At 47.0% G+C, this 13,117-nt stretch overlaps 1 protein-coding gene across 2 annotated transcripts in view; it reads right to left on the bottom strand.

Annotated features, from left to right (window-relative positions):
* The window catches only part of LOC138455244 (fatty acyl-CoA hydrolase precursor, medium chain-like), an 820,182-nt gene that overhangs the window by 514,834 nt on the left and 292,231 nt on the right, over positions 1-13,117 (bottom strand). For both annotated transcript variants that reach the window (XM_069607092.1, XM_069607093.1), the window contains exon 6: positions 9,128-9,281. In XM_069607092.1, the coding sequence (XP_069463193.1) occupies positions 9,128-9,281 (154 nt within the window). The remainder of the gene's footprint in view (positions 1-9,127; positions 9,282-13,117) is intronic.

Genomic DNA, 13,117 nt, shown 5'->3' with positions numbered 1-13,117 from the left:
CAGAAGGCCATGCTGGATCTCCTGCGGCAGTATATTGCTGATGGTGAGGACACAAGGAGGGGTATAGCAACTGCCATTGCGGGGACCGCAACTGCCATTGCGGGGACCACAGCCACCGTGAATGCGTCGGCTGTGCTCATGAGGGACTGTCTGGGTGCAGTAACCCAAGTCCTCACCTCCATCCTACTCCATATGCAGCGTCCACGCCTTGCAGCGGGCGTGGAACCTGCCTCAGGCACATCTACAGCCAGCACACCTGCATCCTCTGTCCCCGCAAGCCCTGTGCGGCCGACCCGGAGGAGTGCATGGCACCCAGAGATGCCACCCCCGGAGAACAAAAAGTCCCGGAAGTAGAGTGCCTACACAATGGGAGTGGGACACATGGTTGTGGGTGAAGGGGGACATTTCATAGGGTACATTTTGGGGACGTTTGGGGTTTGTTGGGTGGGTTTGGGAGTGCACTGGGGTTTGTTGGTGGGTTTAGGAGTTCACTGGGGGTTGGGGGGGGGGGAGTGGTCACATTTTTCTCTGTTAGAACAAATACACCCATTGTGTGCAAAAAAATCCATGGCTGGACATTGTTCATTTTGTGAATATCCATATTATGTGTGACGGTGTTCAGTGGCCAACTCCCAACAATCCCAGTGTGCATGTCCACATGGACCCAGTGTGTCAGTGACACATGTCTATCATAGTCCCTGTGGTTCAGAAGTATTCGTGAATCAGTGCTTGGTGTACTGCATGGCCATCCCGTGCATCACGTACTGGCAGGGGGGCTACTTCACCTTTGTCTACATCCTCATCATCCTCACCCGGTGCATGCATATCAATGTCAGGTGGCAGTGGTACATTTCTCCGGATGCACATGTTGTGCAGCATGACACAGGCATGGTGATCTTCGCCACCTTCTCAGGACTATATAGGAGTGCCCCACCAGACCTGCTTAGGCAGCGGAAACGCGCCTTCAACAGGCCAAAGGTCTGCTTAATGACAACACGGGTACGGGTGTGCATACGATTGTACTCCTCTACACGGCTGTTCTGCGGGTTCTGCACAGGGGTAAGTAGCCACAGCCTCAAGGGATATCCTCCATCACCTGCAAGCAAACACAGATAGGTGTGTGTCACTCTGAGCTGCCACCTTCAGGTGGCACAATCATGGCTGCAGCTATTTGGTGTGGACATGCACATGTCCCTGTACGTATGCAAGATTGTAACGTTGATGCATACTATACTGTTATGAGGCGTGGTAGTCTGGATGGCGTTCAATAGATGATGCAGGGTGTAATGATGCACGCTGATGCGGATGTACTGTGGTTGTACGACAATGTTTAGCCTCCCGTTCATGCTGTGTATTCTACACTGTGCATGGTCACACTAGCCACATTGGCACAGTTGCAATCCTGTTCAGTCATGCATTGCTTGTGATACCCATGGTGGTCTGGTCGTGCCTCTTACTTGTTGTCCTCGATATGCATGAATGGTACAATGTGTGCCAGTGATGTGTCATGTTCTGTTTGGGAGGTTCAGGTCAGGAGTGTTTAGCGCTGCATGCATTCTACAATCACCGTCATATCCCACCCAGGAGGAGTATGCATCCCCCCCAGTTTCCCACCCAGGTGGAGTGTGCATCCCCCCCTTTCCCACCCAGGTTGAGTATGTACCCCCCTTTCCCACCCAGGTGGAGTATGCATCCCCCCCTTTCCAACCCAGGTGGAGTGTGCATCCCCCCCTTTCCCACCCAGGTGGAGTATGCACCCCCCCTTTCCCACCCAGGTGGAGTATTCATCCCCCCCTTCCCACCCAGGTGGAGTGTGCATCCCCCCCTTTCCCACCCAGGTGGAGTATGCATCCCCCCTTTCCCACCCAGGTGGAGTATGCCCCCCCTTTCCCACCCAGGTGGCGTGTGCATCCCCCCCTTTCCCACCCAGGTGGAGTATGCATCCCCCCTTTCCCACCCAGGTGGAGTATGCATCCCCTCTTTCCCACCCAGGTGAAGTGTGCATCGCCCTCCCCTTTCCCACCCAGGTGGAGTATTCATCCCCCCCTTCCCACCCAGGTGGAGTGTGCATCCCCCCCTTTCCCACCCAGGTGGAGTATGCATCCCCCCTTTCCCACCCAGGTGGAGTATGCCCCCCCTTTCCCACCCAGGTGGCGTGTGCATCCCCCCCTTTCCCACCCAGATGGAGTATGCATCCCCCCTTTCCCACCCAGGTGGAGTATGCATCCCCTCTTTCCCACCCAGGTGAAGTGTGCATCGCCCTCCCCTTTCCCACCCAGGTGGAGTATGCATCCCTACACATCAGTGCCACCAAGCAGCCAGGCACGTGGTCCAGCATGTCGCTCCATGTGACAGGGTAGCGTGGAGTTGCGCAGCACCATGGTATCATGTGTTGATCTGGGAAATTGGGCGCAGCAATGTGTGATGATCTTGCTGGAGTCACATACCATTTGGACATTGATGGAGTGGTATTGCTTGCGATTGCGGTACACCACCTCTATGTCATGGGGGACTACCAATTCAACATGGGTGCAGTCCAGGGCACCAACACAATTAGACATGCCTGCCAGTGAATGGAGGCTTACTTTGGTGTCGGCTATCTCCTGGGCAGTCCGCGGTAGGGATATGTGGGTGCTTGCGTGCTTCTGGAGGGCATCCAGCAATTGGTTCATCATGCGTGAAAAAAGTGGTTGTGAAATGCCATGCAGCTGCCCCACTGTGTGTTGATAGGTGCCTGTGGCCAGAAAGTGGAGCACGGACACCACCTTTAGTAGCGGGGGGATGGCAGTACGTATTTCTGTGAGGCTGGCAATGTCGTTGTGTATCATGTCCACTATGGTGGTGATGGTGTCTGGTCCAACCGGTACAGGGTGTGGATCTGCTCAGAGGTTAGGTTGAATGGCCTGGGTTTGATGCAAGGGATTGGTGGCTGCCTACGAGGCACTGCTGGCTGCGCTGGTGGCGCTGGTGGTAATTGTTGGGCCTGTCTCACCCTCCTTCTCCTCCTGCGTCTCCTCTGTGCTGCCTGTTGTTGCTGATGTAGTTGGTGTTGTTGCTGTAGTTGTAGCAGTATTAGCATGTCCTCCAGCGCCATGATTGCAACAGCTAGTGGTAGCATTTTGGTGTTGGGAGGGGTGTGGTGTGTGGGTGTGCTCATTTTATACTAGCCCAGCCTCCATTGACTCCACCTGTGGGGATTGTGTACACCTGTGGCAGTTGGCTTGATTGCTGATTGCTGTTTGCGGGTGGTCCGCGATGCCTGTATGGCCGGCATCGTGCAGCCCGTGATTACCGGCTTCGCGATGCCAGTATTTGCATGTCCGTGTGGGTTGGGATGCCCTCCTATTACCGGCATGCCAGTATTTGTTCCCCGAAGGGGCGTGTGTACGCGCCCATGCCGCTATTAGTGGCACCGTTATTTAGGGTGCCGCTAATAGCGGGTTGCCGGGTCATAATACACCGGAGCAGTAAGCAATGCCGGTAATCCTTTACCGGCATCGTTTTTCCCTTACTGCCAACCTCGTAATGTGGCCCAGTATCATTACGATCAGAATTAGTCAGGTTTCTGAGGGGTTTATATGTAAATGAGCATTTATCGATTTATCTCTAGACTAGATGAAGCCATTGATGAGATGTGAAATATCCTCAAAGGGATTACGCATTTTAATATAATCTGGGAGCCATTGGCATAGGAAAGGAACTGAAGACCCCAGGTTTTAAGAAGAAGAATGAGAGGCCTGATATAAATATTCAAAAGCAAAGGAGAAAGAGGTGAGTCCTATGGAACGCCGCAGGGCACCCTAATAGGAGCTCAGAAATACTGCCTCACTAACTAAAGAGTGGACACCTCGGTCAATTAGGTTTTTCTTATTGGACATGCTGCCACTGTTTATAGATGGTACAATGCAGGTCACGGTTTTCCCTGATTTATAAATATCCTTAATGAATAAACTCTCTCATGAAGTTGTTCTTGCTACTTGAATCTATTTCTTCTTCTATTTCTAGCAGTATTTGTGAAGCGCCATATGTAGACTAAACTACAGCAAGGTGCACACATCTTAATGTTGGATCCTGTGAAGATGGCAATTAACAGAGCAAGTAGTTTTCAGAAATGTATGAAAGAGAAGACAGTGATCCGCCTTTCTAGGACACAAGGGTAGTGCATTCCATAAATGAGGTGCTCTGGCAGAGAAACTTCAATCACTTCTAGAACTATATTTTACCCTTTGGATTTTGAGAAGAAAGAGATTTTATGAGCCAAGAGATTGACATGCTGTGTCGGGACAAATCTTTCCTTGCAGATTGTCAGGCTACACAGATGTGTCTGATTCCTTTCTAGGCAAGCTCACAAAGAAGTCTTTTTCCCGATCAGCCTGCTGAGAAATGAAGCTTATCCTCCGACAGGGTGATTGGACAAAAGACTGGCCAAGTGTACTCACACTTCTTTTCAGCAACTGTAAAAGGGAAAAAACAATGCTAAGTATAGTGCAGTACTAGCCGAGTTACCTTTCACAACCCAGAAGTATCTCTGGTTTACCTGCGGTGAATTATTCTGATGTCCAAAATCCTCAGGGACAAGGGAACAGACAACTGATCGGAAAAATGCAGTCAAAACAGGACACAATGTCCATAAAAAACGAATTCAGGGAAAACTTGCACAACGGAGCTGCAACCAGACGGCACAAGGAAGCGCCTAGGGGGAGAATGATGGGAACAGCCAAGGGTAAGTCCTGCAGAATCACAATTTCAAAGTCATGAATCACTAAAGCTAGGACGGTAATTCTGAGGCGCAAAGTCCAGTTCACAGTTCCAAGGTCAGCAATCCAGTATGTATCCCGAAGAATCAAACAAATCAGAGAAAGCCAAAGTCCAAGTTCACATCCAAGTATTTGCCATCAATTCAGCAAAGATTGATGACAGTAACCGCTATACAAATCAAAGAGACAGAAAATGGGTCACGCGCACGGAAAGAACACCAAGTAACAAGCAACTGTGCAAGACAAAGAGCACAGCTATGACACGCTGATGCTAGGTCTTACCTGGTTCATAAGGTGCTGAGTCCCAGTCCTCGCGGTGTTCCGTTCTTGCTCTCTTCCGGGTCACGTAGCCACTGGTAGCTACAATTGCATGATCACTTGACCATACACGTCACGCATAGACTGCTGGAACACGAAGTCCTAAATGCACTCACTCATGACAGAGACGCCAAGGGATTTTCCAGGAATCAAAACATTTGCCCCTGACACCTGATACTGTTACGTAGAGTCATTCCATGTACACAGTTAAAGACCATACATACAATATGAAAATAAATTCGGCAAATTACAGAAGTTAATGCAGAGAACAGCAGATGCAGTACAGTACCTAGGAAGGCCAAGTGCTAGTCGAACTACCGCATTTTGTACTCTTTGTAAACGTGAAATCTGATCATCAGGCATCATTACAATAATCTAGTCTGGCATTAAGGTGCCAATACCAGTACTGGCGTGGTCTTTGTTCAGATAGGGCACACTGGGTTTAATAAGCGTAATTTGTAGAACTTTATTTTAGTGACTGGCTTATCCAATTTTCCAATTTGATTGTTGAGATCCAAATTCAATTGCCAGGAAATCCTTAGATTTGTTTATCTTGTCAGTAAACAATAGTGGCAAGACAAATAAATCCGGCGCCAAGTACCTTTATTCGAGTTTATGAAGATTGCACTTGGGGCCTAGAAGGATAATCTCTCTATTCCGTGGATTCAGTTGGAGCCTGTTAAGTAGTATCCCACTCCCTTTTTCACTCATACAATAAATGATAGTCTCAAAGTCTACCTCTGGGTTATCGACTTTAATATGGAACAGAGTATTATCATCATAATACTCTCCATAATACTTTCCTCATCATATTTTCACGCCTTGAAACACTTGTGTATAGGCGCGTTATAAATGACATAGCATATCATATCATACGATGGAAAGATATTTAGTGAAGATCGATAGCAAAGGTTGCCCATATGTAAAAAGAAGGAGCAACAGTGGAGAACCCTGAGGGACACCAGAGGCCATCCATAAATTAGCACAGACAGAAATTGACCCATTCTTCTCAGCTGAGACCGCCCTTTCAAAAATGAGTGGAACCATTTTAACGCATGGTCCGAAACACCCACTGTGTTTGATAAATGACACTGAGGAATATCATGATCCACTGTGTCAAAAGCCACAGATGGGTCAAACATCAGCTCCATGGTGACCAAAGCATTGCCGTCATTTCATAAAGGGAACAACCCTTAATTTATCTTTGTAACTGGGCCATCACCCCTTCTCCAGCACCCTCAAGGCCATGGCAGTCCGGCTACAGGCCAGTCAGTCTTTAAAAAGTGGTATCCAATGAAGGATTCTTAAGAAGTAGTAAGACTATTGATTCTTTAACTTTAGGATTAAGGTAAAGACTCAGTACAAGTGATTCGATAAGAAACAGATAATTTGTAAAGAATTGCTTCTAATGGGAGACTAGCTATAAACAGCTCTAACATTTGTGCCCAGTAATAATCATAAACTGCCAGAGAAACCACTTTGTAAGTCCAATGATGAGGACGATCACTGGCCTTTCCTACAGTACCACTTTACTTGTAGCCGAAACCAATAGGTTACAAGCATCTTTTGCTATTTACTCTTCTAACACTACAGGAGTTGTTCTCAAAAACGATTTTAGTATCCCAGATTTAACACAAATGGAATCTTTAGGCAACCACAGGGAGAAGCACTTGGCAAACTCAAAGAGGGGGGAGGGGGTCAGTAATTTGCTCTTTTCCCAGCAATGGTGACAAAAGGTTCACTCTTTTTGCTGCCAACCTGGCAAGATGGTTAACTTTAGGAATGGTGCACCAGCCCACTGCCCACTTTTTATGACTAAATACACAGGGCTCTCACTCAGCCCTAACATGTCTGGCTATTACAGTCAATTTACGATCTTCTCTCTGTCATGGACTTTGCCATGGGTATATCAATTTAAGAAACTGGACAGTCCATCAGTTTGAGCCTTCCAGACCTTCCTGGTCTGATGGTGAAATGGCCGCCCCACTTCCCACATGCTGCGCACGCATCCAATAAGCCACATCTACGTCAGACTAGCAATTGCATTTTATAGATCACTCCACCAATCAGAGCACTCCCAGGCTAGGTCACGCTCCCAGGCACTGTTAATTCGGTGGCTTGGAGGGTCTGGCGTCAAAGGCCCTTTAACAACCCCTTCACATGAAGCTTAAAGTGTGAATAAATATGGTGCAGTGTCCTTATCGCTCATCTTTAACTAATGATAACTTCGGTCATTTAAAATAACAATAGCTAGGGACAGAAAAGAAAATGGTCGAAAATAACTCTCATGATCATTGGTTCAATCAATAGTAAAACTAAATATATCCATACATTTACATACGGTCCGATAGCACCTGACGGTTCGTAGCGCTTTATAAATGCTAAGGAATAATAAAACGTATCATACGAAAGTAATTCATGAATGCATTTAACTGAAAATCTAAACCTCCACCTGAAAAAACAGGTGGTGTTTGATTAGGAAGGGGATGGGATATAAGGTGGGGGACTGGCACCTCAGCCTCTTTCCAGTCCCCCCCCCACCTGAAGTCCCACCCACCCTCACCTTTTTGGCTGGTTCAGAACAGGCAGGCATCCCATAGGGGTAAGAGATTAGGTAGGTTCACTTTGGCTGGGACGGCACATCAATATTAAAAACAGTAAGTACAGCCTATAATCCTGGTTTCATCGGATCTCAAGGTCATCAGTCACTAGGCAATGTTGATTATGGTTGTGTTAATGTCTGCGCCAGATGTAAAATGTGTTGGTGTATCGAAATGGGCACATCACAAAGGGAAGCTTAGAATGCAATCTTCACAGGTGGTTAGATAACTTGCATTCCAAACTTGCTGATTGGCTGGAGAACTAAAAGAGTGAGACTAACAAATCATGGAAGGCAGGCTTTTATTGGTGGTTAGAGCCAGCTTTCTACACTTTCAGTGTTTTAAAGGAAGAAACCAGGCTCTAGTTAAGTAATAATGTTGTTGCAGGTGGACAGTACCACTTGGTAATGGCCCGGTTTCTGGGTCACTCAGACCTTGCAAGGGTTGACGGGCCATTAACAGGCAGTATAGTCACCTTGAAAGACATTGTTAGTATTGACACCTGTCAGTGTGATTGAAAAGAGTGGGGAAACAAATAAAGTTGCCACAAGTCACTGTTTGAAACAGGGGGCTGGAAGATAGCCAGCAGGATGAGTGGAGAGTGAGCAGTACCGAGCAGAAGACGAAGAGTCATGACACAAAGGATGTGTGTGTTGGAGGGGAGTCTTTCACTGGTCACCTGAATTGTTTAAATGGGTTCACTACATTGACCATAATTCCTAGAGACTGCAACTGCATTTATATTGGTTTCACCTGAATTGAATGGCCACTCAGCCTCCCTGATGAGTATTGCAGGCACGAAAGCGCTTGGAGGAGTACAACAGTGCAAGAAGGGAATTAACCCTGTGACTTTATTGGGATTTAACCCTGTGAATATTTTGGACACTTTAGGATTTAACCCTGTGATTGTTTTTGGATACTTGTTCAGGTAATATATTGGCCAGGAATTGTAGTGTGCGCCTCACCCCTGCTTTTTTGAAGAAAGGAGAAAGCAGGTCAAGGAAGTCCGGATGTTAGGGATCAGACATAGAAGGGGAGGGCAGGGAAGAGACACTGCAGCAAAGGACAGAAACTGGGTGCAAGGTAGGTGCAGCGCTGGGGAGAAATGGCAGACCATTCAAACATAAGGAATGCAGACTGGTCCCGGCAGATCAATTCTGTGTTCTTCACTTTCCTAATAGGACAGTAAACTATCCAAGGCTTCTATTTGTTATTGAAAGACAGAGGACAATGCCTTCAACCCTAGTGTGGAGGCACTCTAAAAATAAAAACTGTTATATTGTTTGTTGCATCTACCAGCCCTTATACGCCTTAGACTAGCCTCCTTCAGGTGGTGCTGAATCACCACACAGGAGCTAAAACGAACACAGGCCAACATATATATGTGAATTTGTTTAATACAGTTGCCCTACAATTCTGTAACAGAATGCTGGATTTCTGTCTATAACTTGCCAGTACAGAAACGCTGACTGCTCCCGCGGATTCTCCAAATATGGTGACAGAATTTGGATCTCCACCAAAATGTACAATATTTTCTTGAACCCATTGAAGAGCTTGCACTTGATCCAGGAATCCCCAGTTGCCACGAGCATGTTCATCACTGGTGCTGAAAGAGAAATAACAGATGTTGAAAAAGTGGTGCATGTAAAATAATCAGAAGTTACATCATTTAAAAAATACATATCTGTATATATTTAGATCTTTTCATCTCATGACCTTACTCTCTGTGATGCAAACTCTGGATATAGTGTCAGGGGACGTGCCATGACCCTTTCAGAGTGGGAAGGGAGAGATAGGCGGACCCCAGTCTCTGAGACCCTCTCAGGTGCCAAACTTGTTGGTTCCAAGGAGTCAGACCTTTTCCCCATAGTAAACCAATATCATAGGGTAGGGGCAAGAGAAGAACTGCCAAGGTATGCTCACACCATCGACAACTATACACCCGGGGAGATCTGCTGGAAGAAACCTTCCAGGTCCTGGTCCAAATTCAAGGGGAAACGGTCTTGGCCTCGTTAGACTCAGGCAGCACCAACACCACCACATAGCTACTTCACAGGGATTTGGTGACTTACTGCACAGTGGGGGTCCCTCTCCACATGAAGCACAATGCCTGGAACACTAGTGGCATTGTAATTCAGAATCTCCATGAGAATCTGATGTTGTTGCATGGAATTCCAGGATCCCAAGAATGGATGGAGTCATTATGGCAGAAAAACCAAAGCCACAGGGCCCATTTCATACCACACTGGGTGAACCAAGTGCCTAGATGCTGTACCCGTAGGGATAGGGGGTACATCATTTATCATTGTCCCAAAATACCTTCAGGTCATTCTCCATGGGATAGCCTGGAGCAGACAAGTTGAGGGGGACAGAAGGTCCCAAACAACCTCTGGGGAATGAAAGTTAGCTTGCGTAAAGAGAAGGAGGGCTTTGGAGAAAGGGTAGAGGTATGTGACAGGGGTAAGGGCAATACCCTTGTTGGGGGGGCATAGATAGGTTGACCCCAGTCCCTGATAGCCCTTCATGTGCCATGCCTGTTGTAATGGTGCCACTCTCTGCTGCAAAATGCCTCCCAGTAATTTTTCTGCCAGTATTCTTGTTCTTATTTTCTTGGACCCCAACTCCCATTGTGCACCTGGAAGCACAAAAGAAAACCCGAACAGATCCAAACAAAGGGGAAAACATGAACGGCTGCAACTAATAACCACTACCGAACAGCATGCAGAACCAAGAAAAGCAAAGAACTCATCACAACAACAGAAACACATTTCCAGACGACAGCATCCCAGGGAAACAGCAGGCAAACAATCAGAGGCTGCCAAAAAAACCATGCTGGAAAAAGGGGAGTGGCTTAGAGGTTTTTTTTAAGCTTTTCGCCTGTGTTACGCAGCCCCTGGGGAAAAGACATGCACAGATAGACTTTTAGAGTCAGAGTTCAGCTAAGCGCTGGTGTCCATGTGTTAGGCAGAATTATATGCAGTACCCTTTGGGAACACCACACACAATTAAAACTACAAGTGACAGTACAAATTCACCTTTGGTACAAGCCTGTACTACACAGTTAAAGTGGTAGCAGTGGCTGAGCAGCCAGGCTTATCTCAAGAGTAAGTGAGTAGTACAAATAGTTACACGAAGGACAGCAATTACTATGATTCAAACAAACACTGACTCAAGGTTTCCAAGTAAAAGAATATACATTTATTTTACTCTCCAGTTGTATAACATTTCACTATTCTTAGCAGTTTAAAAATCATACTCTTAATACACCACACCACTCCCAATAAGTTCCAGACAAGTTAAGCTCACAAAATGAAGTGGAAGCAAAATGGCACTCCAGCAATTTAAAAGGGAGGGAAAGACAAAGTTAATAATAATTTAACCACACCAACAGGTAAGTACTCAGGGTAATTGAACAAGAGGAACCACAATGATAGAATCAGGTAAAAAGGCTTAGGGCAAAAGTCACTAGGTCAAAGATCACACGCTTCAGGGTAGTTCGCGGTAAAGTTTGTGCCAAGGATTCCGGACGAGGTTGGTTGGCAGAAAAGTTAGTTTAAAGAGAAGAGAAGGACAAGCCCCCGGATTGGAGAAAGATTTCAAACACTTTCACCACGGTTGGACGAAATGAACAACCGAATTTGCACAGTACCTTAAAATGGAGAGGAAGCTGTAGCTGAGGCAAAAGTTCCTGGTAGTTCCTGCAGGCTCACGATTCCTGAAGCGACTGTCAGACTGACAAGAAGTAGGAAGACTGGAGGGTCCTGCACTACACAGGAAAGAAACCAGCAGCAGAGCAAAACAACTAATAAAAGGTGCGCTCCTTAAAACCCAAGCAGGGTCCGACCTTCCTGGCTATCCGGCCCACTGTAGCTCTGTACAGCGAATTTGACCAGAGGAGAGGTCCTGGCTTGACGTTTGGGCGAACTGGTTGGTCCCACCAGCTCATGGGAAGAAGTTTCCTGGAGGATCTTCTCTGTCGTCGGATTCTGAAGATTTGGACCTGCCGCACGGCTTCACCAGGCGGTTCAGTCATTGTAGGGGTCCTCTTCCATCAGCTCCTTGTTGGTTCTTTCATTCCAGTGGCGACTCTGCTCTTCCACTCCCAGAGACCTGCTTTTTATGCAGTTTTCCCCCATTCATACAGCCTGGCTGTCAATCACACAGCAGGGCGGCTGTCCTGGCAAGGACAGTTACCCAGCCAATCAAACAGGAGTGCGACTTGGGTTACCAAGGGAATCCATGGCAGGGGTCCTAAGACCCCTCCCTCACATTCTGCCTACCCAGACTTTCAGGCGCCTTACAGAGGGCTTCTGTGCAGAAGCCGGCAAAAAGACGGCAAACAAAGGGACCAAACCTGGTTTGGCGCGCAGAGTAAAACACAAGAAAGACATTTACAAAAAGAAATGGCGAATAAACCCAGCCGGAACCGTGATAAAATATATATGATCAAGCGGGTTTATGTTTGAGGCTAATATAATAGCCTAAAACAATACCATAGTTATTTAGGATAACCGCAGTATAAACAATAGGGTAGTTACCACTGCCACCAGCCAAGTCTTGATGTAAAGGGAGCAAAGCAATGCTCCAAGAGACACAGACAAAAAGGGATAAGAATTAACCCTTTCCAATACTCCATGTAAAATGGGGTGTACTGGGTCTGTGGTTTAAAGTGACTAACATAAAGTTAATGGCAACTTTATCTTTTCTTGGGGACAGTAGTCAGCCCCAGAAAAATGGAGTCAGTGGGAAGTCTCAAAGACAACCCTGTGTCACTGCACTGATGTAAGAGTGGGAAAAAGGTTCACACTCTTACCAGGTGAAAAAAATAAACCCTAGAAATCCAGCAAAGCTGCTGAGGGACTCATTAGGTAAGGGAAATCAGCCATTTATGAGAATTCTCCCTAACACCATCTAAGTGGGTGTGGGGGCTAGAAGGAAGAGACCCTCAGTATAAAAGAGAAGTAGATGAAAGGCAGAGTGAGGGCTGCAGGCATGAGGTCAGGAGGTGTGGAAGTAGACTGAGTGACCAGGACGAGGATGGACGGACAGATGGAGGAGTCGAGTGTGGAGGAGTTGGTGCCACAGTTGGAGCAGCGTGCAGGGGAGGTATTTGTAAGGGAGAGTGGTACCAGTTTGTGGGAGTGAAGCCGTGAATAAGGTAGTCTTTGTGAAGGTGAGGGGAGTAGTGGGGGAAGAGTGGAAAATAGGAGTAGGGGACTAGGGGTAGTAGGTAGAGTGTGAGGAAGTGGATGTTGGGAGAGTGCAAGGATAGTTGATTGGGTGAAAGAGTGGGGTGTAAGAAGAAGAGTGCAGGAGATAAATGAGGGTGGTGTGAGAAAGGTGTGAGCGGATATACTGGAAGGGTGAGCAGGGCACACTATCCCTGAGTTCGGTGTGAGAAGAGGGGTGCCATGAGAGTTCAGGAGAGGGTTGTAGAGAGAG

Source organism: Ambystoma mexicanum, chromosome 1p (assembly GCF_040938575.1).
Source record: "Ambystoma mexicanum isolate Mex_15411 chromosome 1p, UKY_AmexF1_1, whole genome shotgun sequence".
Lineage (NCBI taxonomy): Eukaryota > Metazoa > Chordata > Amphibia > Caudata > Ambystomatidae > Ambystoma > Ambystoma mexicanum.
Note: the sequence above shows the minus strand (reverse complement) of the source record. Positions and strands in the feature narration are given on the sequence as shown.